At 45.0% G+C, this 26,505-nt stretch overlaps 1 protein-coding gene across 4 annotated transcripts in view; it reads right to left on the bottom strand.

Moving 5' to 3' along the window:
• The window catches only part of MIGA2 (mitoguardin 2), a 48,939-nt gene that overhangs the window by 12,676 nt on the left and 9,758 nt on the right, over positions 1–26,505 (bottom strand). For 3 of the 4 annotated variants that reach the window (XM_077284552.1, XM_077284553.1, XM_077284554.1), the window contains exons 5-12: positions 25,312–25,432; positions 24,390–24,523; positions 23,947–24,061; positions 22,976–23,076; positions 22,633–22,748; positions 21,242–21,314; positions 21,078–21,164; positions 20,895–20,993 (exon numbers count right to left, since the gene is read on the bottom strand). In XM_077284552.1, the coding sequence (XP_077140667.1) occupies positions 20,895–20,993; positions 21,078–21,164; positions 21,242–21,314; positions 22,633–22,748; positions 22,976–23,076; positions 23,947–24,061; positions 24,390–24,523; positions 25,312–25,432 (846 nt within the window). The remainder of the gene's footprint in view (positions 1–20,894; positions 20,994–21,077; positions 21,165–21,241; positions 21,315–22,632; positions 22,749–22,975; positions 23,077–23,946; positions 24,062–24,389; positions 24,524–25,311; positions 25,433–26,505) is intronic. The other variant, XM_077284555.1, reaches the window with a different exon arrangement.

The raw sequence follows: 26,505 nt of genomic DNA, 5'->3' as shown, positions 1-26,505 counted from the left end.
TATAGGCTGGATGTAAGGGCCGTGTGCCTCTCCCACTAATATAGGCTGAATGTGAGGTCTGCATTTCTCCTAGTAATACAAGATGAATGTGAGGTCTGTGTCTCTCCTAGTAATACAGACTGGATGTGAGGACTGTGTCTCTCCCGGTAATATAGGCTGGATGTAAGGGCCGTGTGCCTCTCCCACTAATATAGGCTGAATGTGAGGTCTGCATCTCTCCTAGTAATACAAGATGAATGTGAGGTCTGTGTGTCTCTCCTACTAATACAGACTGGATGTGAGGACTGTGTCTCTCCCGGTAATATAGGCTGGATGTAAGGGCCGTGTGCCTCTCCCACTAATATAGGCTGAATGTGAGGTCTGTGTGTCTGTCCCACTAATATAGGCTGGATGTGAAGTCTGTGTGTCTCTCCTAGTAATACAAGATGGATGTGAGGTCTGTGTGTCTCTCCTAGTAATACAAGATGGATGTGAGGTATTTGTCTCTCCCGGTAATATAAGCTGGATGTAAGGGCTGTGTGCCTCTCCCACTAATATAGGCTGAATGTGAGGTCTGTGTGTCTGTCCCACTAATATAGGCTGGATGTGAAGTCTGTGTGTCTCTCCTAGTAATATAAACTGGATGTGAGGTCTGTGTCTCTCCTGGTAATATTGGCTGGATGTGAGGTCTGTGTCTCTCCCGGTAATATAGGCTGGATGTAAGGGCCGTGTGCCTCTCCCACTAATATAGGCTGAATGTGAGGTCTGTGTGTCTGTCCCACTAATATAGGCTGGATGTGAAGTCTGTGTGTCTCTCCTAGTAATACAAGATGGATGTGAGGTCTGTGTGTCTCTCCTAGTAATACAAGATGGATGTGAGGTCTGTGTCTCTCTCCTAGTAATACAAGATGGATGTGAGGTCTGTGTGTCTCTCCTAGTAACACAAGATGGATGTGAGGTCTGTGTGTCTCTCCTAGTAATACAAGATGGATGTGAGGTCTGTGTGTCTCTCCTAGTAATACAGACTGGATGTGAGGTCTGTGTGTCTCTCCTAGTAATATAGGATGGATGTGAGGTCTGTGTGTCTCTCCTAGTAATACAAGATGGATGTGAGGTCTGTGTGTCTCTCCTAGTAATACAAGATGGATGTGAGGTCTGTGTGTCTCTCCTAGTAATACAAGATGGATGTGAGGTCTGTGTGTCTCTCCTAGTAATACAAGATGGATGTGAGGTCTGTGTGTCTCTCCTAGTAATACAAAATGGATGTGAGGTCTGTGTGTTTCTCCTAGTGTCAAGGTGAGAATATATTTTCTTACATACCTTTGTACTTTTATATATCTTATACTGTGAAACAATAAGTTTTTCCTATCTGCTAGCTAATGCAAATGTAATTGTATCTAAAGATGGCTGCCAGTGTTCACTTTCACTTTAGTTCAGCGTCTAAAGAGTTAAGAATTATTTCTCCTGAAAAGATAACTCTGGAATGTGAAGAAAGAAGTAACCATCGGAGATGTCCTGACGAATCAGAGAGAGAGACTGAGCACTAGATGTATGCTGCATAAACTCCGCCTAATGCATTCCTTTTTCCTAAACAATAGTACTGTGTATTCAAGAATAAAGTCAGTTGCTGTGACCGTTACACACATGTGTGTGGATCCACGAGCATGCACTGAGATTGAACCAGCTACCTGTCTGACTCATTCTTACCCGGTACCACATGCTTATAGTTTAATTTGGAATGACTGGTGAATGAGGGTATATTGTTGTTACGACCCCGACAATTTGGCAGCCCAACGGGGGGCGTGGCCAGCGATCCGAGACCCCCTGGACCCATGCCTGGATGTCTGTGGATGATACCCGTAGTGGCTGACCTCGAGGACTGATCACCCTCCGCACACGGTAAGTGGCGATCATATACACTGTATGTGTCACACTTGCTAGTGTCTCAGCCGTTATTGATTTGTCTGTGGTCTCCTTGGGTCTGGGAGGTGACCGGTCGAGTGGTGAGATCGAACGTGATCCTGTGCCACGCTCTGAACCAGCAACTGAGAGACGTCGCATCCGGCGCGTCCTCATGTACACCACACCTCCTCCACCGGTCATTGTACTCCGTTCAACCACCCTACCTGTGACTATTGTCCAGTAGTGAAGTGGAGTGAAAGATTGAGCTAGTTGTAGATTGTGGGGCGGCTTAGAGCAAGGGATAGGAGACGCAGCCTCTGTGATATTGTACTAACCGGTAATTAAGACGTCCCAAGTGGGGGACCACCAGAATTTTGAGTACAAATAGGTAATTAAGACGCCCCGTACGGAACCACCAGAAATATGTAATTAAGACGTCCCGGAACGGGACCACCAGAAACAGGTAATTAAGACGCTCCGTACGGGACCACCAGAATTTTTGTGGAGGGGTCTCATTAGGAGGCTGCCTCCCAACGGTTTGGAATATCGTGGCAGGATAGTCTGTTAATCACTGTGTTCAGGTTAGGGACAGGAAATATTGAGCGCGAGGCTCTTTTCCTAGTACATCGAACGTGAGGCTCCGTACTGTGGAACACCAGTGTTGACATCGCTGCCAGTGGTTTTACTGCAGAAAACCATAGTATTCTGTGAGTCAAGCTGCGTATCTTAAAGCAGAAGAAGTCTGTGCCCCACAAGTTAGATGAGGATTCTATGGAAGTCAAGGCAATAGTGGAGTCACGGGAGGGAAAGAAGGCAGTCAAGAATGTTGAGAGATTGTATAAGCATGTAGGATTGCCCTTGTCAGGGAGATTGTAGCCGGCTATGTGGCCCAATCTCATAGAAAATAAAAGGGGCATGTTGAAAGATAAAGGATTGTTAGAACAAGCGCAAGCTCATCTGCGAGTTGCGCGAAGCTTAAAGAACAAAGGATGAAAATAGGTTGATGGAGAGGAAGGATCAGACAATGTAGAACCCGTGTTTGGTTATAAAATGCCTTTGAACTGTGATCTTACAGATTGTAAAATGGCCGCCGTGCCACTGGTGATGAGAATGCGGTCCCAGCCATCGCCCTGTAATGGCGGCGGGATGAGCTTTCCAGAAGCGTAGGTGTGTCCTGTTTGTGTTGTGCAGAATCCAACCTGGGTGGAGACCTGCCGCGTGTGTGTGTGTGTGTACGGGCCGTCCTTGGGGCTCCGCCCAGACCACGGAGAATCATAGGAAAGTTTTGTAGAAATTAAGTCTGAAAACTGCTGCAATTTGTGACTTTGTAGAAGATACGGAGCCTTGTATCAGTGCTGTGTAGTGTAGGGGAGGGGCGGAGCGGACCGCTGCGAGATTTCTTTGTCGGTTTTCTTCTTTCCTCATGTGACATAAATTCCCTTAAAAAATCTAAATCTTTATTAGAATATCTTTAAAAATACCACTTCCCAGTGTAAACAGAAAAAAGGAAAAATATATACAAATAGGCTCCAGAGATTTCTAGGTGCACCTAACCTGATGATTAACCCTTCACTCCCCTGCTATCCCTGCCTAACAGTGGAGGTTGGCACCCTGATAGATTATTTGGCGCCCCCACTCCGCGGCGGCTGTGACCTGCTGGCCCTATTAAAAACTAACCAGCTGCAGGTGAGAAAACAATGAGCAGTTAAAAGTCATGAAGGAAGCAGGAGTGAAGGAACTAAGGTGCATACTAGAAGAAAAATCTCAATCCTCCATATTCGAGACCCCACTCAGGACAAAAAAATGCATAAAGCCACATAGGCTAATAAAACAATGATAAATTTGTCCTCCGCACAGTCAAGCAACATATATGGGTCAAAGTGCATAAGTGGTGGGAAAATCAATAGGAGAAACAATATATAATAACAATGACCTGGTTAGGTCTAGATATAAACTGCATATGCCCGTCTTGGCTGACACACATTGATACAGATAGACTATGTTAACTGCATACAGGTATAGATGCCTGCTGCTGTCTAGGCATCCGCATCTAGAGACAGCAGTCATACATGTTAGATAATCAATAATAGCAAAAGGTCAGCAACTAAATTTTGGCACAGTGCAGTAGACCAAATAACATGAATGATGCCCAAGACCGCTGAAAAAGATAAAAGTGTTGTCCCAAGATTGGACACTTAGCTGTCCATGGAACGCCCCGACGCGTTTCCCCGTTATACGGTTCCTCAGGGGGCCAGAGTGGATACAATAAACCAGAGGTCACAGATATAGGTGCCCTGATGTCCGGACAGACCTGTCTGAATCCATGGGGAGGGGACTTATATAGTGAAAATCAACACCCACTAGCAAATCAACAGGGTGTTCGAAGTCCCTCCTCTCCCAGATTTCTGAGAAACACTCGGTATGGTACCGCCCACAGATATAGCCAGGAAATGTATGGCAAATAATAAACTCATGTCCATATTAGCAAGGGATCCCACCCCCTATAGTAAACAGATCAGAGATGTAACAAATAGATACGTTCACATACCGCACCAGGCACTTGTACACACCTAGATGTTGTACCACATGGGACACGCTGGGCGCCGCCATTGCATACTGCAGGACACCAGACAGCGCATGCGCGCGGCGCCGATGCTACTCCAGGAAGACGGTGTCTATGCTCTTAGTAGAGCAAGAGCTACAGCGCTGGAGCGCAGGCTGAGTGCCGCCATATTTGATGTGATATGCGCCATCGCGCATGTGTCCGGTCTCAAACGGTGCCGTGCAGTCGGCTATAGGGGACTAAAAGATAAACTCATTAATTGAACAAGTTCAAAAGCATAAGGCGGATTCTGAATATACAAGAAGGGAAAACTTCCTACAAACATCTATAGAAAAGTTTCAAAACAGGCTGAAAGAGAGGAAGCACTCGCAGTTTTCTAGGGACCTTAACGAGTTTAAGGATAACAAGGCCTACGACTATCAGTCCCAGAACACTGTGGACGCTTCATCCTCCGACATCGATACGTCTGATACAGAACGGTCGGAACAGGGGGCTGCCTCCTTTCATAGATGGCGGTCAACCAAGAACCAATACAGGCAGAGGGGAAGAGGGGGGAGGGGCAGAGGTGTAAAAGTATCCTCAAGTGGTCCTGGACCTGCACCCCAGGCGTCCTCCTCCTCATCCTTTGCAACATCGTCTTTTTTAGACAACAGACCTCTAGCGAAGTACGATTTGAGGAGACGACCCCTGTAGTGCAGGGCCAGATTATTAATTTGACTTCTTTTTCATTTTCTAGGGAGGAATATGCTGTCTTGCAGAGGGGCTTGAACTTTGTCCCCACAAATACCTATAACTGTTTTAATTGGGTCAAGGACATTCATTTATTTGGCCGTAATCTCAAATGGAAACTGTTTTTTCAAAAAAACGACTGGGAAAAGTGCAGAGAACTGGGTCTGAATGAGGAGGACCTTGAAGGATATCATGCCCTTGTGGACCTTCTACATGAGAATGAGAGGGGGAGGGGGGAAGGACCCTTTACATCTTTAAGGAAGAGGAGTAAGAGAATGCCACCCTTGAGCGATGTCACTAGTGTGGATATTTTTGTTAAACTTGTTGAGGCAGATCTATGTAAGATCACCAATAACCATCAAAATAGAGATCAGAACTTACCAACAAATGAGTCCATCGCTTTAAAGAGACTTGAAAAAAATACCAACTTGATTTTCAAAGCATCTGACAAAGGTGGAAACCTGGTCATCCTTGATCACCCAAAATATCTACAGATGTGTGGAGCGCTCCTCAATGATCATCAAACGTATGAAACCTTATCGGGGGATCCCACAAACAACTACTCCAATGAGCTGATGGCTATATTGGACCAAGCTCTGGATAGGAAGCTGATATCTAAAAACGAACACTCTTTCCTTGCTCCTACCTGCCCTAGTGTGCCCACCTTCTATGCCCTCCCGAAGGTGCACAAGGGTCTCGATCCATTGAAAGGCCGCCCAATTGTGGCAGGGATCGATTCAATGTCCCAGAACATAGGTATTTATATAGATCAGATCTTAAGACCCTTTGTTCAATCACTGCCCTCATATGTGAGGGACACTCTGCACCTGCTTGGCCTATTGGAGGATGTTGTTGTGGAACCTCATATGATACTGGCCTCCATCGATGTAGAGGCATTGTACAGTAGCATCCCCCATGAATTTGGTGCCAAGGCAGTTGACCATTTCCTAAGGACACGAGCCATTGAATGTGCTGAACATAATCAGTTTGTCCAACAGCTTCTTCTCTTTACCCTCACTCGGAATTTTTTCATCTTTAATGGTAAGTACTTCCACCAGCTCAGGGGTACAGCGATGGGGAGCCCCTGTGCCCCCACGTACGCTAACCTGTTCCTGGGCTGGTGGGAGGAAACCTGTATTTTTCCGGATGAGGAGAGATGGTGGCAGCCCCATATCGGCCTCTGGGCCAGATACATTGATGATATTTTTGTTCTTTGGTCTGGCCCAGGGGCTGACTTCGAGAGATTTGTGAGGGAGATTAATATTAACAACATTGGGATGAGATTTACGTCTGAGTATCACGAGCGTACTATTGCCTTTCTGGACCTCAATATCTCGATTAATAAGAATGGGGGCATCAGCACTAACACCTATCGAAAGCCAACTGCTACCAATAGCCTTCTACAATGGCACAGTCATCACCCGACCCCTCTCAAACGCGGCATACCCAAGGGGCAGTTTCTGCGGATTCGCAGGAACTGCTCCGAGGTGGATACCTTTAAAAGCCAAGCTAGCGAACTACACCGTAGATTCAAGGAGAGAGGATATCCCTCTGAGGTTCTTATGAAATCCTATAGGGCGGCACTAGATAGTGATAGATCGACCCTGTTAAGAACTCGGGAGAAGTCGGAGGGAACCTCAGACTTGGTCAGACTTATAGGGACCTTTGACAACCAGTCTGACAAAATCTATCAGATCATCAAAAGACACTGGGGTGTGCTCCTAGCTGATCCTCTTCTTGAGAACTTTGTCCTCCCTACACCCAGCATCACATATAGAAGGGGGAGATCAATTGGGGACCGCTTAGTACATAGCCTGTATCAAAAACCGCAGGCAGCGGGCACGTGGCTTGATAGGAGACCTATTGGCTTTTTCAAGTGTGGTCAATGTTCCAAGTGCCAGTATGTTAGACAGACTAAACATTTCACCAGTGCAGCTAACGGCAGATGTTACGACATTAGGGATTTCGGCAACTGTAAGTCTATGGGTGTAATCTACAAGATCACTTGCCCTTGCCCCCTTGACTATATCGGAAAGACCAAAAGGGAATTAAGAACGAGATTCGGGGAGCATCTCGGTGACATTAGACATAAAAGGGACACTCCGCTGGCCCGACATTTTAATCAAGTACATGGGGGGACCCCCAAGGGGATCACTCTGTGTATGATCGACCTGTTAAAACCTAGGATTCGAGGGGGCGATTTCAATCAGGCATTACTTAAACGGGAGGCGGAGTGGATTTTCCGAATGCAGTCGATGTCGCCGAGAGGCCTGAACGAATCTCTCACCTATACGTGTTTCCTGTAAGACAGCATATTCCCTCTATTATTTTATATATATATATTTACATTTAAATCTATGTTTTCTGCACCTGACTCATGGTGCATGAACTATGGGGTTATTGAACTTTGTACCGCCATACCATATGTTTACAGTATATCTGTAAGTGTCGATTGCGACCAGTATTTAATTATAATTTCATTTATACTCCTTTTATTTTGATTATCACACAGGCACTTTTGGTATTGTATACGTATCATACTCTTGTCTGCTGTCTGCTAGTGGGGCTATTATCTCACTCTGGTGCGTTGCGCCGATCCTTTGATTTGCGGATGACGCATGCGCACTGGTTTAGCCTTTTTATCTTTTAGTCCCCTATAGCCGACTGCACGGCACCGTTTGAGACCGGACACATGCGCGATGGCGCATATCACATCAAATATGGCGGCACTCAGCCTGCGCTCCAGCGCTGTAGCTCTTGCTCTACTAAGAGCATAGACACCGTCTTCCTGGAGTAGCATCGGCGCCGCGCGCATGCGCTGTCTGGTGTCCTGCAGTATGCAATGGCGGCGCCCAGCGTGTCCCATGTGGTACAACATCTAGGTGTGTACAAGTGCCTGGTGCGGTATGTGAACGTATCTATTTGTTACATCTCTGATCTGTTTACTATAGGGGGTGGGATCCCTTGCTAATATGGACATGAGTTTATTATTTGCCATACATTTCCTGGCTATATCTGTGGGCGGTACCATACCGAGTGTTTCTCAGAAATCTGGGAGAGGAGGGACTTCGAACACCCTGTTGATTTGCTAGTGGGTGTTGATTTTCACTATATAAGTCCCCTCCCCATGGATTCAGACAGGTCTGTCCGGACATCAGGGCACCTATATCTGTGACCTCTGGTTTATTGTATCCACTCTGGCCCCCTGAGGAACCGTATAACGGGGAAACGCGTCGGGGCGTTCCATGGACAGCTAAGTGTCCAATCTTGGGACAACACTTTTATCTTTTTCAGCGGTCTTGGGCATCATTCATGTTATTTGGTCTACTGCACTGTGCCAAAATTTAGTTGCTGACCTTTTGCTATTATTGATTATCTAACATGTATGACTGCTGTCTCTAGATGCGGATGCCTAGACAGCAGCAGGCATCTATACCTGTATGCAGTTAACATAGTCTATCTGTATCAATGTGTGTCAGCCAAGACGGGCATATGCAGTTTATATCTAGACCTAACCAGGTCATTGTTATTATATATTGTTTCTCCTATTGATTTTCCCACCACTTATGCACTTTGACCCATATATGTTGCTTGACTGTGCGGAGGACAAATTTATCATTGTTTTATTAGCCTATGTGGCTTTATGCATTTTTTTGTCCTGAGTGGGGTCTCGAATATGGAGGATTGAGATTTTTCTTCTAGTATGCACCTTAGTTCCTTCACTCCTGCTTCCTTCATGACTTTTAACTGCTCATTGTTTTCTCACCTGCAGCTGGTTAGTTTTTAATAGGGCCAGCAGGTCACAGCCGCCGCGGAGTGGGGGCGCCAAATAATCTATCAGGGTGCCAACCTCCACTGTTAGGCAGGGATAGCAGGGGAGTGAAGGGTTAATCATCAGGTTAGGTGCACCTAGAAATCTCTGGAGCCTATTTGTATATATTTTTCCTTTTTTCTGTTTACACTGGGAAGTGGTATTTTTAAAGATATTCTAATAAAGATTTAGATTTTTTAAGGGAATTTATGTCACATGGTTAATTCTTCCCTTCTGGACCAAAATTGTTCGCTTCGAATATTCTTTCTTCTTTCCTCCTCATCTGTGCTACGAACTTAGAGAAAGGGGGGCAAAGACGAGGGCTTTGCTTCTCCCTCTTGCGCTGAGGAATGCAGTGATTTTTCTTATCTCCGTGTTACTAGATGGGAGGGGGCATGTGAATCCCTGCGCGACCTGCTTGAAATTTTTCCCCTCGGTGCTGTGGGCTACAGAAAGGGGGGCAATGTATTGCATTCCAAAGTTTTCTCTGTCCTTGGTTTAGTACACGCTGAGAGATTTATGTTTAAAGCAATAAGTATTGTATGAAATTGGAAGTGAAATAGATCTGTGTCTAGTCTTAGAGGAAAACTTGTAAGTAATTGAAAGATTGGTAATTACCTGTATCAAGTTGAGTGGTTGATATATAGCAAATTGAAGATAAACAGGGGGGGGCTCCCTGTTAGATGATATGGTCTTTTCTCAGGAAATTAAGCCTCCACTCCCGACTGTAAACCCTGTGCCCCTTACAGTCAAGGCAGCAATATATACTGGATTGCCGAGAAGTTCTATGGGCGTCTTATGGTAGTGTTTGAAGATCTGGGATTTTCACTGTAACAAAAAGCCCATTCATACCTTTTTGTAGTAGATCCGATATTGAGATTTCCACTCCGGATGATGCATTGAAAATAGTAAAGAGTTTTCAAAAGAATTCAGCCCAGCAGGAAAGGAAAGGGGTTAAATCAGCAGCTCGCTCACCAGCCCCCACCAGCTGCAAGGACACAGCTACTGTATGTTTCTTTATCAGAGTCTATGTAACAGAGTTCAGCCTCTGCCCTCCCCCCACTTCACACTCCAATACGCCTTTAACCCTGTCTGGGAATCTCCCTCCCCAGCCCCATGTCAATTTTCAGACCAAGAGCTTGCTTTAATCGGTGTAAATGCCAGACCCCCCCAGCCCGGAAAGGCCCCTAGATCTCCTCTTCCCATGAAACCTTTACACCTACAAGGCCAGACTCTCCAAGAATCTGAAGTTTGTTTCCCTGTCATTCACGTTGCTACATCACACTTCAGGAATCCCAGGTTCTCTTCTCAGTGGGGTATGGGGACATAGTTACCCACCAGGTAGGAGCTATAAGTGAACCCAGCTAATTCTACCCTGTCACATAGAGGTGGTTTGGCCCAACAGATAGCTAAAAAGGGAAGCCCAGCCATAGCCCAAGAGTGTCAGGCCTACTGTGCCACTTATGGCCCCTTGCATCCAGGAGATGCTATGTCCACCCAGGAAGGGAATTTACCCTGTGATATAGTGTTACACACTGAAGGCCCCGTATATGATTCCAAGACACCCGAGCACTGCCGTACAGTATTGCAGACTGCCTTGCAGACAGAGCTCACCTGCAGGGCATGCTACAGGTGTGCTGACTCAGCTTCATGGAGACAAACAGAGACCTGTTGCTTATTATAGTGGCCGCCTGGATAGGGTGGCAAGAGGAAATCCCTTATGTGTTTGGGCTGTGTTGTCTGTCCAGCTGTTGCTACACAAATCTTCAGAGATTGTTTTGGATTATCCACTGATGGTCCACACCCTACACAATGTATATAGTATCCTTAACCAGGTATAACCTAGCCACATGTCCATGGCTGGACAGCTGCGACTTCAGTGTGCTATTCTCATGCCTACTAATGTGACTTTGAAAAGGTGCACTGTCCTGAACCGCGCTACTTTTCACCTAGTTCCCCTGGATCCAAAGGGGGGAGGAGTAGGTGATAGGTGACATGAGCAAGGACACTCTTTTTCTTTTTCTTTTAAGAATGGATCCAGAGGAACAAGATTAGGTTTCCAAACCACATGATTGTCTAGAATTGATGTCTCAGGAAACGGCTGGTCTCTAGTGTGCCTATTCTAATGCTGATTTTGAGCTTTTTGTAGATGGATCCCGTCACCAAGATGACCAAGGACGCTACTGTACCAGATATGCTGTGGTCTCAGAACATGAGGTAATCAAGGCAGAGTCAATGCCAGCTCATATGTCTGCACAAGAAGCAGAGCAAACTAGCAGAAGGTAAGACTGTAAATATCTACACTGATTCCAGGTATGCTTTTGGCATTGCACACGGTTATGGGCCTATCTGGAGAGCCAGGGCTTTCCTGACAGCAAATGGCCACCCCTTTAAACATGCTGAGGCAGTCCAGCAACTTATGAATGCACTACAGCTCCCCACTCAAGCAGGCATCATAAAGGTAAAGGCACATACCAAAGGCACTGGTGGACGGACAAAGGGTAACGCATTGGCAGACCAGGCTGCCAAGAAAGCAGCAAGCACTCCTGTAGCCTTTCAAGTACATCACCTAGACACCCCACCATCTCCATTTGTGTTGAAAGACATCTTAGCCCGGTTACAAGAACAGGCAAGTAAGGAGGAGAAAAATAGGTGGCAAGAGATAGGGGCTTGCTCTGATACCGTCACTGGGCTATGGGGGAGGGGTGAAAAGGTCTGCCTACCACAGGTACTGTACCCAATGATGGCACAGGTTCTGCACGAGAATGTGCACCACTCGAAGACGGCCATGTGTGACACCCTACAGAAACAATGGATTGCTCCCGGGTTTTCCACCTGCGCAGAAAGGCAGGTACAGAGCTGCATGATATGTGCCACACATAATCAGGGTAGGACAGTGAAAACCCCATCCAAACACACTCCCCGGCCCTTTAACCAATTCCAGAGACTGCAGAATGATTATATTCAGTTACCCAGGGTAGGGACGTATGAGTATGTGTTGGTCTGCATTGATTTATTTTCAGGTTGGCCAGAAGCCTACCCAGTTGCCAAAGCTACGGCTAAGACAACGGCGAAGAAACTGATGGCTGAGATCATATGCAGGTATGGAGTTCCTGAAGTCATTGAAAGCGATCGGAGTTCCCATTTTACTGGAGAGATCATGTCAGAGGTAATGGCAGCACTGGGGGTAAGTCAAGCGTTGCATACTCCATACCATCCGCAGAGTAGTGGAAGAGTGGAGAGACTAAATGGAATTCTTAAGCCTAAAATCCAGAAGGCAATGACAGAGACTGGTAAACCATGGACAGAATGCCTTCCTCTAGTTTTGTTTTCAGTGAGATATACCCCAAACAGGAAGACAAGACTGTCACTGTATGAGATTCTGTTTGGCAGGAGCCCCAATTTTGAATGTTTCTTTCCACAACAGTTGCAACTCAAGTACCAGGACTTGACTAGCTATGTGCAGGCCTTACATGGACACCTTGCCAAAGTGCATTTAACTGTCTTCAATTCTCTTCCAGACTCAGACAAGGTTCCTAAACACCATCCCTTTATGCCATAAAACCTAGTGTATATAAAAAAATTTGTGCGCAGAGATTGTCTCCAGACAAGATTTGAAGGACCCCACACGGTGATCCTGGTCACCCCCACTGCAGTAAAATTTGAAGGAAAGAGCACTTGGATCCACGCCTCACACTGTAAAAGAGACCGAACCAGTGTTTAGTCACAATAGTGACTTAAGGAAAATGTTGCTGTTGTTTTTGATCCTGGAAATGGGGGCCATCCTCGCCCCTACCTCTTCGGCCCCTATTGTAAATAAGAATCCTGGTTCCACTATTCTCTGGGTAAACCTGACAGCCCCGGTGAATATCTGGCGATTTGATTTCTGTGATGTAGTCAAGTGCCTCGAGACTGAACGGGTGGTAGAGGGAATCATCCAGTTTTTTATGTGTGTTACCAGACATGACAACAATAACTGTTATTATTGGTCAGATGCTGCCTGGAATACGGGGGATGATTGGGGATATAAACCTAGTGAAGCCATGTTCCCTAAGGATGGGACGGGTAGGAGTCTTCGTGGAAGAATGCATCTAACAGCTTTTCTGCAACCACCTAGAGGCTGTAAATGGGGTAGAAGCTGTCACCCCCTCCTCCTGAATCTTGAAACCCCCCAATCTGCTGATCTGCAGACGTTCGTATTGGGAAGGCATTATAATTATGTATTTAGTAGTGGATACCATGGGAATTTAGGCCATATACAGCTCCAGGATATTAGTTTCAGACCAACCAAGGCCCCTGTTACCAGTACACCTAAAATAAGCCCAGGTGAGCGTTTGCAAAATGTAGTTAATGAAGTGATCCCCATTCCAGGTCTCAGTTGGCAAGAGGTTTTCTCCATAGAAACACAAACAGCCCCAAGGAAAAACCTGTGGTTAGAATGGGTGAGATACAATGTAGCTGCGAATACACATCTATACACACATGCATTGCTTTTTCCTGATGACACCACTGCCTGTGTCATGAATTTGTTGAAAGGTTTGAAGTCCACTGATTGCCCAGATTATGTCCCACTATTTCATAAGGAACCTAAACTAAAGGTCCCAGGAGAAGTAACCGTATTAGCTGACAATTACACCTGCTATAATTCCCACGACACCACAGGTACACCAGTAGGGATCTTCGAGACAGGTTTCTGCAAAGAGAACAGTCCTCTAGATACTGATTTGCTAATCAAACATACACAATATATGTACGATATTTATTGGTTATGTGGAAATGGTAAGCTCCGTCCTAGGTTGCGCAATGCTTGGACAGGCCAATGCACCCCTGTTAAACTAGCTATGCAGTTCAAGATTTTACCTTGAGATCCAAAGATACCTGATGAACCTACCAGAAAGAGGAGAAGCCTTGATCAGCTCCACATGAGTTATGAAGAAGATCCACTAATATATATTGATGCCATTGGAGTGCCAAGGGGGGTGCCTGACCAGTTTAAAGCCCAGAACCAGATTTATGCCGGCATTGCTTCTATAGTCCCACAGGTGCAGAATAATAAAAATGTTGACTGGATCAAATATATATATATATATATATATATATATATATTACAGAGAACAAAGATTTGTCAATTATAGCTGTGATGCCTTCCAGGGTATAGTTGAGGATTTGGGCCCTAACACTTGTATGACCCGTGCTACAACCCGACCTAAGAGAATTACACTGAATCCTGTCCAGACAAGATCACATGCAGTGATATAAGAAGCTGACACAGGATTGTGGTTGGTGGATAGTGGAGACATAAACTTTTGGGAGTAAGTAGGCTGACAGTAATCCTTTTGGGAAGGAGCTGTAGACCAGCATGTCATGTCACCCCCACCACCAGAGAACCAACCACATCAGGTAGGGTAAGACAGATACAGGAGTATTATCCCTGGAGGCCCTCTGACTAGCTAGCTATGCAGAAACAATTGGCTGACCCTGAGAACCAACCTTTCTCATTCTACAGACAAATAATGACCATATGATGGACGTATAAGTGCACCTAGGCAGGCCTAGGTAGTTAGTGAGCACAAAAACAGGTGACGTGCTAAGACGCAAATTAAGATTTTCTACAGATGTGACAAAGGAGAGAGTGTAGAGCTATACTTTGGACGGTTACAGCTGAAATGGGAAGACCTGGAGTACAGTCCCATAAACCCACTTGATGTTAGAGTATTGGTAAATACATTCATTGACGGTATGACCAAAGACTTACGAGTAGTGTTGAGCATTCCGATACCGCAAGTATCGGGTATCGGCTGATACTTGCGGGTATTGGAATTCCGATACCAAGATCCGATACTTTTGTGGTATCGGGTATCGGTATCGAAACATTAATGTAAAAATGTGTAAAAGAGAGAATTAAAATAAAAAATATTGCTATACTCACCTCTCCGACGCAGCCTGCACCTTACCGAGGGAAGCGGCAGCGTTCTTTGTTTAAAATTCGCGCTTTTCTTTCCTTACGTGAAGTCCCGGCTTGTGATTGGTCGCATGCCGCCCATGTGGCGGCGACGCAACCAATCACAGCAAGCCGTGACGTAATTTCAGGTCATTCAGTATTTTAAAATTACGCTCCGGCTTTGTGATTGGTTGCGTCGCAGTCACATGGGCCACGCAACCAATCACAGCAAGCCGTGACGTAATTTCAGGTCCTTAAGGATTTTAAAATTACGTCCCGGCTTTGTGATTGGTTGCGTCGCAGTCACATGGGCGCCGCAACCAATCACAAGCCGTGACGTCACGGGAGGCTGGACACGCGCGCATTTTAAAATGGGCGCGTGTCCAGCCTCCCGTGACGTCCCGGCTTGTGATTGGTTGCGGCGCGGTCAACCAATCACAAGCCGGGAGGCTGGACACGCGCGCATTTTAAAATGGGCGCGTGTCCAGCCTCCCGTGACGTCCCGGCTTGTGATTGGTTGCGGCGCGGTCAACCAATCACAAGTGTGTACCAAGCTCACAATCAAGACCTGAGCCTCGCAATACATCAAAAAGTGCCAAGCTAAGCCAAACTACAGGGTTGAAAACATCATACTTCTGTATACATATAAATAAGTGTACAATTTGGACACGCGCGCATTTTAAAACGCATTTTAAAATGCGCGCGTGTCCAGCCTCCCGGCTTGTGATTGGTTGACCGCGCCGCAACCAATCACAAGCCGGGACGTCACGGGAGGCTGGACACGCGCCCATTTTAAAATGCGCGCGTGTCCAGCCTCCCGTGACGTCACGGCTTGTGATTGGTTGCGGCGCCCATGTGACTGCGACGCAACCAATCACAAAGCCGGGACGTAATTTTAAAATCCTTAAGGACCTGAAATTACGTCACGGCTTGCTGTGATTGGTTGCGTGGCCCATGTGACTGCGACGCAACCAATCACAAAGCCGGAGCGTAATTTTAAAATACTGAATGACCTGAAATTACGTCACGGCTTGCTGTGATTGGTTGCGTCGCCGCCCCATGGGCGGCATGCGACCAATCACAAGCCGGGACTTCACGTAAGGAAAGAAAAGCGCGAATTTTAAACAAAGAACGCTGCCGCTTCCCTCGGTAAGGTGCAGGCTGCGTCGGAGAGGTGAGTATAGCAATATTTTTTATTTTAATTCTTTCTTTTACACATTAATATGGATCCCAGGGCCTGAAGGAGAGTTTCCTCTCCTTCAGACCCTGAGAACCATCAGGAATACCGTCCGATACTTGAGTCCCATTGACTTGTATTGGTATCGGGTATCGGTATCGGATTGGATCCGATACTTTGCCGGTATCGGCCGATACTTTCCGATACCGATACTTTCAAGTATCGGACGGTATCGCTCAACACTACTTACGAGACGAAATATAGACAGCCAGACCTGAATGGCGAAATGTAGATCCGAAAGACCTGAAGGTTTCTAAAGAAGTTGAACAAATTAGGACAATAAGACGACGTGTCATGTATGCTGGAGCAGACACATCTTTCTTCTCCAGTTGGTTAGGTGGGATCAAGGGATTCCTTCAATAAGTTTGTTTGGTACTGATTGCCCTCCTTATAGTTGGATCGATAATTCTCTGTTGTGTTATTCCCTTGTATAAAAAGGTTATTGCCAAAGCAACTCCGACTGGCACTTTCCTCAATCAAGAAGTAGACTTACCAGAGTACGATGGTACTGATCCAGGGGAGATCCCTAAGTACATTTCTCTCAAGAGAGTAGACAAAACCCCCCATTCTCAGATGATGCCAAGAGATTTAGTTTAGGGACAGTGGGAGAACTCCATGTGAGGATAGTGAAGGGTTCAGCTGCCTGGAGGCCTCTCGCTAGGGGAGAGTTTCTGAGGTGTCTGGATGAAGAAATCCACCTCCCCTTTTCCCATCACATGGACAGTCTCGAAGGATCCTTCTTTAAGGGAAAAACTTAGTGTTTAGGGGGGATTGTCAAGGTGAGAATATATTTTCTTACATACCTTTGTACTTTTATATATCTTATACTGTGAAACAATAAGTTTTTCCTATCTGCTAGCTAATGCAAATGTAATTGTATCTAAAGATGGCTGCCAGTGTTCACTTTCACTTTAGTTCAGCGTCTAAAGAGTTAAGAATTATTTCTCCTGAAAAGATAACTCTGGAATGTGAAGAAAGAAGTAACCATCGGAGATGTCCTGACGAATCAGAGAGAGAGACTGAGCACTAGATGTATGCTGCATAAACTCCGCCTAATGCATTCCTTTTTCCTAAACAATAGTACAGGTAGTCCTCGACTTACGACGTTGATCCGTTTTTACGCGTCGTCGTAAACCGAATTTCGACGTAAGTCGAACCATACGTTCATACAGTACTGTACCATAATAAAAGTACAGTGCTGCCTATCCAAACACCTATCCTAACACAGTACCCTATATAATTAGCAATAAAGATAGGTACAGTAAAATATTGTGCAGTACAGTACGTTTAATAATGAAGTACAGTACTACTGTACTGTACTGTAAGTGCTGTAACAGGTAATAAACAGTGTACTGTACAGTACTGTAATAAACAAAGATAACAATTCCAAAGAGAGAACAGGCTTATTGGGAGGAATCAGCAGAAGGTGTTGGAGATACTGGGGCAGGTGAGTCAAGAGGGGCAGGGGAGTCAAGAGGGGCAGGAGAGGTAGAGGGTACAGGTACAGGATCTGTTGCAGGCCTCTCTGCCTTCTTGAAGTACTGCTGAATGTTAGTTTGGAAGGAGACCATCTTCTTCTCCTCCAAGATCTCCTTGTAACACCTAAGGGAATCCATGACTCCTCTGGCAACCCTAGTGTACCTTTCCATGTTGGGATCCTCAGCCTCAAACCTTGACAATCCTTCCTGTATCAGGGCAAAACCTCCTGCCAAGCCCTGCCTTGTAAATCTCTTACGTTCTGGGGTTGGTATGTCTTCCTCTTCCTCTATCATCTGCTTCTCCAGTTGCATAAGGTCCTCAGCAGATAACTCCTCTCCATGAGATGCCAGTAGCTCTGTGACATCATCCTCCTCCACCTCCAGATTCATTGTCTTACTCATATCAACAACGTTCTTTATGACACTAGTCACTGACTCTTGGACCTCTGTGACATCATTCACAAACTGGGGACACAGTTTTTTCCACACACCATTCATACTGGTCTGCTTAACCTCATCCCAGGAATCAGCAATGTTATTCACAGCATCAAGGATGTTGTATGTTTTCCAAAAGGCCTTTAGAGTCAAGTCCTTATTCTTTTCAGTTGCTGCTAAAGCATTACCAATGACCCTTCGGAGGTAGTAGGCCTTGAATGTAGCAATGACTCCTTGGTCCATAGGCTGTATTAGGGCAGTGGTATTAGGTGGAAGGTAAACCACCTTGACATTACGGTTAAAGTCATCCAGACGGGCAGGGTGTCCAGGGGCATTGTCCAGAATTAGCAACACCTTAAAGGGGATATCCTTGGAGGTACAATACCGCTCCACGCCTGGCACAAAATGGTGGGTGAACCAGTCATCAAACACTGCGAGTGTCACCCATGCCTTCCTATTAGACTTCCAGATGACTGGTAGTTGACTCTTTGAAATGCCCTTGAGTGCCCTTGGATTCTCAGCCTGATACACCAGCATGGGCTTCAGTTTGTAGTCGCCAGCAGCATTGCCCCCAAGAAGCAAAGTCAGTCTCTCCTTGCCGACTTTATGACCTGGTGCTGACCTCTCCTCCTTGGCGATGTACGTACGGTTAGGCAAACGTTTCCAAAACAAGCCTGTCTCATCCACGTTGAACACTTGTTGAGCACAGTAACCACCCTCCTCAATTATCTCAGCCAATGCTTTAGGAAACTCAGTTGCTGCTTTCTCATCAGCACTAGCAGCTTCACCTTGCACTTTAATGTTATGGAAATTGGCACGATCCTTAAACCTCATAAACCAACCCCTACTCGCCACAAATTCTTCACTTTCACTTTCTTCCCCCTTATCTCTTTTCAACGCCTCAAACAGTCGCCTAGCCTTCTCCTGAATAACCATAAGGCTCACAGGGATACGGCGTTGATTTTGGTCTTCCAACCAAAGCACCAATAATCTTTCCATCTCAATAATAAGCCCACTCCGCTGCTTTGTTATCACTGTCGCTTTCATAGGAGCAGATCCTTTCACATGTTCAAGGATACGATCTTTATCCTTGATAATTGTAGCAACAGTCGAACGACTAAGTCCTAATGACCTGCCAATTTCTGTTGGTGTTTCCCCCTTATCAGATCGCCTTAGGATATCCACTTTCACCTCCATGGTGATGGCCTTCCTTTTCTTTGATTCACTGCTGGTGTCAGATGAGTCTACCTTGCGTTTGGGAGCCATAATGAAGTGTGTTATGGTGTGCAGGAGGCTCAGTTTCCTCTGTAACCGGGTACAGTGTACAGTAGTTCCGCCCCTGCACGTAGTTCGACTTACGACGCAAAACGTCGTAACTCAGAATGAGGCGTCGTATAAAGCGTCGTAAACACGAAACGACGTAACCCGAGACCGTCGTAAACCGAGGACTACCTGTACTGTGTATTCAAGAATAAAGTCAGTTGCTGTGACCGTTACCACACATGTGTGTAGATCCACGAGCATGCACTGAGATTGAACCAGCTACCTGTCTGACTCATTCTTACCCGGTACCACATGCTTATAGTTTAATTTGGAATGACTGGTGAATGAGGGTATATTGTTGTTACGACCCCGACACTAGTAATACAGACTGGATGTGAGGTCTGTGTGTCTCTCCTAGTAATATAGACTGGACGTGAGGTCTGTGTGTCTCCCTAATAATATAGACTGGATGTGAGGTCTGCATCTCTCCTGGTAATATAGGATGGATGTGAGGTCTGTGTGTCTCTCCTAGTAATACAAGATGGATGTGAGGTCTGTGTGTCTCTCCTAGTAATATAGGATGGATGTGAGGTCTGTATGTCTCTCCTAGTAATACAAGATGGATGTGAGGTCTGTGTGTTTCTCCTAGTAATACAAGATGGATGTGAGGTCTGCATATCTCCTGGTAATATAGGATGGATGTGAGGTCTGTGTATCTCCCTAGTAATATAGACTGGATGTGAGGTCTGCATATCTCCTGGTAATATAGGATGGATGTGAGGTCTGTGTGTCTCCCTAGTAATATAGACTGGATGTGAGGTCTGTGTTTCTCCCTAATAATATAGACTGGATGTGAGGTCTGCATATCTCCTGGTAATATAGGATGGATGTGAGGTCTGTGTGTCTCCCTAATATAGACTGGATGTGAGGTCTGCATATCTCCTGGTAATATAGGATGGATGTGAGGTCTGTGTGTCTCTCCTAGTAGTACAAGATGGATGTGAACTCTGTTTGTTTCATCCAGCAACATAGACTGTGAGGTCTATGCATATCCACAATACTTCTGTCTCCATTAGCTCATATATCATCACAGCTTCTATCCTGCAGTTATTTCCTCTGTATGTGCTATACTCCTCGTCGTTTTTTCTGACCTGCTTCAGAGTGTACATGCTTTCTTCCCTCTCCATCTAATAGAAATCTGTGCACATCCCTACTCCATGTTGCCAACACTTAAGGAGAGGAAAGAGAGAGCAAAGACAGCCATCAGGACCTGGAGGCGAAGGATATTGCTCTTATCAAGGCAGTACATAGAACTGATACTTAGCCCTCTCTGAGCAAATGGTGTGCCATAGACAGTCACAGTGTTGTGCAGAGATCAATACAGGAACAAGGACTCTCAGCTTGCAAATGATGGCGGAGGCCCAGTAGTTGCATTAATCTGCAGGTGACTACACATCATTAGAGATAGGCAGTCACAGGCCATGGCTAGAAATCCCCTTTATCTGGAATGGGGCCTTTGAACGATTGTTCGTAAAAGAAGAGTAAACTTTCCTTACCCCACGTCCTTCCAGCTCCCTCTGCGTGGTCGGCCACGATTCCTCCTTTGACACATACAGCAGCATCTGTTCATAGTTCTCAATGAATCCCTTGGGGTTCTAGCAGGTTTACAATATAAAGATCTCACTCAGTGAAGTCCCCTATTACACCCATCACTTACTGACATGTACAACGCCCAGTACCTTCTCTGCTCTCACAAGAAGTCCTGTCACCATCTGCTTTCCAACTTCACCAAAAAACAGCAGATTCCCATTATCCTGGAGTAACAGCTGCAAGAGAAAACCCAGAGTGGATGAAAATCTCCTTCCTAACAGTTATCTATGATAGAACACGTTGGTTTCGGTACCTTGAAGGCTTGACGGACGCAGTGGAGTTTAGCCAGAAAGTCATGGTCGTTGTAGCATTCCAATAACTGAGTCCTGAAAGTGGAAAACACCTTTAAATAATCTTTAAATGTAAAATACCTTTAATGTTAGTGTTTTCACTCCTACTCCCTTCTTGGACATTTAGGACATAAATGTCTGATATAAGCCGGTCCCACCACAGGGACCTGGTTATATTCCGAGGCTGGATCACAACTTGCCCTACTGAGAATAGAGCAGTGGCTACATATGTGCAGCTTTCTAGATTTTCTTGCATGTGACTTCGGAAATTGCTAAACATGCTTTAATAGCTCCTACAGAAGTGAATGAAGAGAGACACAGATGCGAGGCTGCCTCTCTATTTGTGGCCCTGCAATTATTAGAAATCCAGTGCAAATTAATTAGGAAAGCCACAAATGCAGAGCCGTCTCTCTATTCCCAACAGTGCCAAAAACGGGCCCTGTTGTCAAGATATCTCGGAATAGACATTTACCATCAATAATTGGGAGTGGTAAAAAATGTCTGAGAATTGTGGGTCCCACATATGTGACTCCCTATCACTTATATAGGGGATCCCGACCACCCCATCCCTCTTCACTGAACAACAGTAGCAAGGAGGAGTTTAAACTAGTGATGAGCGAGTACACTCGTTGCTTGGGTTTTCCAGAGCATGCTCGGGTGTCCTCTGAGTATTTCGGCGTGCTCGGAGATTTAGTTTGTGTCGACGCAGCTGTATGATTTGCGGCTGTTGGACAGCCTGAATACATGTGGGGATTCCCTAATAAACAGGCAACCCCCACATGTACTCAGCCTATCCAGCAGTCGCAAATCATGCAGCTGTGTCGACAAAAACTAAATCTCCGAGCACGCCAAAGTACTCGGAGGACACCCGAGCATACTCGGGAAAACCTGAGCAACGAATGTACTCGCTCATCACTAGTTTAAAGAGGTTTTTTTTTTCTTAAGATATTTCCCCTTAAACATGATGCAGATGGGTTGGGTTCTGGGTCCAAAAACCCCCACTTGTCACATGGCTACTGAAAGAATGCACACAGAAAGTGACACCTGGAGCCATATTGATCCCATACAGTGCTAAAACAAACAGGAACTGAGCACTGCTACTGAGTGAGTGATCTTTTCAGGGATCATTAGGGGTCTCAAGACATAGCCCCTCACTGATCTGCAGATCGTTTAAGATACTCTTTAAAGTGGAGGGTGGTCAAGGATCTAAACTATGGGGCAGATGGAGTCTGGCAGGGCACAAACACTCATCAGAAATCTGTGCATTTGCTGCAGAAACAAATAAGAGGAACAGATTTTCAATTGCAAAAAAATTCTGCTGCTTGTTCATTTGTCCCCCTGACACAACCCTTACCTCACAGTCCGGCACGTTACTTCTCCGATGCTGACCAGCCTCATGGCGTCCTCGTAGGCTGCTGCAGGCTTGGCTGGTAGGAATGGACCTTCGTTCAGTTGAATGGACTCAAAAAGCTAAAAAGCAAATAATGTCAACATTAACAAATAATTCTGTCAACAGAAAACAAGCTACATAAAAAACAAACAAAAAAAATGACGAGCATGGATCTGAGAACTTCATGCATCAAAAAAATAAAAAGGAAAGTGGAGGAGTGTCATTCGGCGGACGTCAGCCGGGATCAGACGGATTACTGTGGGTAATGCCTATACCTGCCCATTCACTACGTCATAGGAGTCGTCACCTCTACTGCGGAGAAGAAGGAATCGTCTGACGTTGTGCTGATTTCGTCATCCATTTGTAACTGCCTCCTGCCCTCCAGTAATGGGAACATCAGGGCTCCTTCTGTTTTAGGAGAGGATCAAATAAATATACAATTCTCTAATAACAAGCAGTAGGATTGTTATATTCTCTGAAATTTTTATGTTTTTTTTAATTACTTGACTTTCTTACTCTTCTGGAATCTAAAGGCCCCCATAGAAATTAGATTTAAAAGGGGTAGTGCAAGCTTGTGGCTCAATTCTTCAGGATTCTCCAATGTAGGTAGCACACGGGCGCGTGACTGCAAGTATGAGATTTGCATACATGCAGTCACATGCCGACTAGACGTGCACAGCATTGCACAATGCAATTGAATGGAGCAAGACTGGACACGTCTAGTCAGAATATGACCGGAATAATGCAACTTGTGATCACATGACTGCTCGCTCCTGGTGCCAGAGACCCTGACAGTGCGTACTGCGAAAATTCGCAAGTCTGCAGACACATAGTGAATGCAGACTTGAGCCCCAAGTCTGGACAACCCATTTAAAGTTGGCCAAACCTGTCAATATGGGCAGGATCGTCCAATAGACTAATGTGTATGGAGGTCTCTAGACTCCCAGTGGGGGTGAGAAGGATCCAGTCAGCAGAATTTCAACAACTGATCCTTTTATTTGGGGCAAATATAAGTCGTGCCTAAGAAGGCTCTCAAAGAGAAGACAGGACACTCAGCCATGCGTTCCTGCATATGAGGGGAGTCAGAAGAAATGTGTATGAAGTGTCTGACATTGCCTCAACAGACAATAAAAGAGCCCAGTATTGGGAGTCCCAATCGGATGATCTCCCCTCTATTAGCGAATTACCCATTATGAATCCTGCGGCATAATGTGTCCCAAGGATCTGATCAAACAATGGAGGTGGGATAGATCAGATACCACAAAAGCCCCAACTCACCCAGATCCACCAACATGTTATCAGGAGGAACACTTGTGCCAAATTCTTCCTGCAAATTGTAAGCTCGGCTCAGCAAGGATTCTAACTTCCCAGCAAACTCTTTGGTTTGGGACGTCTAGAATTAAAAAAAAAAAAAAAAGAAGGATAAGAACGACTTTATTACGGCTCATGCAGAGGTCTGTGCAAATCTCCCTGATCTCTGACCGCAATGCAAGGACTGGTCGAGAGTCTTCCGACCTGAGCATAATCGCTTCATGTATAAAATCTATAATGCTGTCACGCATGGGTCGGGAGAGCTGAGGTCAGTCCGTGCACTGTGGTCCTAGACCAGACCGATTTGCACGGCCGCCTGAATGCGCCCTTACATTTATAGAAAAGCCATCTTATTACAAATTATTAGCAGAACATATAATTTACATATTTCACAATAGAAGTGGTCTAACCTCGAGTATACTTGCAGATGGCTCATCATTGATGACTTCACTACTCTGTGCGGTCGGGGTATTGGAGCTGCACCTCTGCCCAATATTCAGTGCCAGCTCCCACTTATGCAGAGCCTCTTCAAAAAGTTCCACTCCTAAATAGCAATAAAGTCAATTTAATAAAAAATAAATAAAAAAAGCAATTCTGATCAAGAAACATGCTTATCAGTTCATGGGATGAGCACCTACAGTGGCACGATGTGAGAACCACATATTTCTACAGTAACAGTACGTAACGATCATCAAATGTGATACGGCACCTGATCACCATTTGCTCCAAAACCTTCAGATTATGCTCCCATGTGGGGGTATGTCTTTGCTCAGTAATTGCTTTAACAAATGTGGCGTAATTTCTATTTGTTATTCCTTATGAAAATGATAAAATCGGATCTTAAAATTTTTTTATTTTTTTTTAATAGTTCCAATATTTTACAGGTTTTCATTGTTACATCAAAATGCTAAAAAAAAAAAAATATTTAAAAAAATGACGCAGACAAATGAGACGTGGTAAATATTAACTATTTTGTGTGCTATAACTGTCTTAAGGGCATAAAGATTAAAATTTATAAAAATTGTATTTTTCAATAAAATATTTTTAAAACTCTTCAACCTGAATTTACTATTAATATAAAGTACAATGTGTCACGCAAAAAACAACAAAATCTCAGAATTATTTGGATACATAAAAGCATTCCAAGTGTTTAAAGTTACAGCTATCACAATGGGGCTTCATTCTACCATCCGATTCATCATTCAGGTGGTTAACACATCTTAAAGGTATTTTGGCATGCTATATGCTCCTGTTAACACCTCTCTGCTTATAATAACAGTCTCCATGTCATGTCATCTATGATTGGTGATTTAGGAGTGCAGTAAATCCTACCTTGAATGTAAAGATGTTCTGCTTCAGACTCATCAGCGGCAGTGAGCTGTTCATCCATTTCTCGGGGCTCCCATGATGCCAGCGAAGTAGCATTTGCGTTGGAAGAGTTGACCGCCACTACCTAACCAAGCGAGATCAATGGAGGGCAATGCAATTTTTCACAGACATTTATAACTTTTTAGAAGTCTACAGGACGCCATAAGTAGATTATTGCACTTATGAGTCTATAAGTGCTGTATATTAGTGGACGCACCCACAACAAAATGAGCGATTCAGGCTACAAATATATGTACGTATTATTTATGCAGTTCCCTAAAAACGGTAATTAGACCTACCGGTAATTGTATTTCCAGGAATCTATCCTGACTGCACCATGGAGAACGTCCTTCTTATCCATAGTGGGACAGGAAACCACGAGAGTTTAAAAGGACCCTCCCCCTACCACCCTTCATTTTCCAAAGTAACACCTCTGGATGGATGCAAAAAGAGAATTTTATTTGAACATAATCATTATACAAATTTTACTTCACATAAGTATGCAGAGTATTTGTAATAGGGAGGGAACTAACAGTGCTGTCAGGATGGATTCCTGGAAATACAATTACCGGTAGGTCTAGTTACTATTTTCCAGGTCACCACCTGACAGCACCATGGAAAAGTACCAAAGGAGATTTTTGGTCCTAGGGTGGGACTACTGCATGAAGCACCTTCCTGCCAAAGGCTAGCTGAGATGACACTACGTCTAGTTTGTAGTGCTTAGAAAAGGTACTGAGACTAGACCAGGATGCCACCCTGCAGATCTCATGAAGCACCCCCTTTCTCTGCCCATGAAGTGGCTATAGCCATGGATGAATGAGCTTTAAGGCTGCCTGGGGGACTCTTTCCCTGTGCCCGATAAGCTAGGCTAATGGTGGACCTAATCCATCTCGCAATGGTAGATTTCGATGCTTTTCTCCCTTTATTAGGACCTCTAAAAAGGATAAACAGATTACTATCCTGTCTCCAGGCCCTAGTTGCCTCCAAGTACTTAAGCACAGCCTCCCTAACATCCAAGTTATGGTAAAATTTCGCTTTCTGGTTTTTAGGAAACTGACAAAATGATGGAAGCACTACCTCCTGATTCATATTTGAATCTGAGAACACTTCAGGAAGAAACCCTGGATCAAGTCTTAAGACCAGTCTACCATCAAATAT

Source organism: Ranitomeya variabilis, chromosome 2 (assembly GCF_051348905.1).
Source record: "Ranitomeya variabilis isolate aRanVar5 chromosome 2, aRanVar5.hap1, whole genome shotgun sequence".
In the NCBI taxonomy this organism is placed as follows: Eukaryota; Metazoa; Chordata; class Amphibia; order Anura; family Dendrobatidae; genus Ranitomeya; species Ranitomeya variabilis.
The sequence above is the reverse complement of the archived record's forward strand: the minus strand, read 5'-3'. Positions and strand labels throughout refer to the sequence as shown.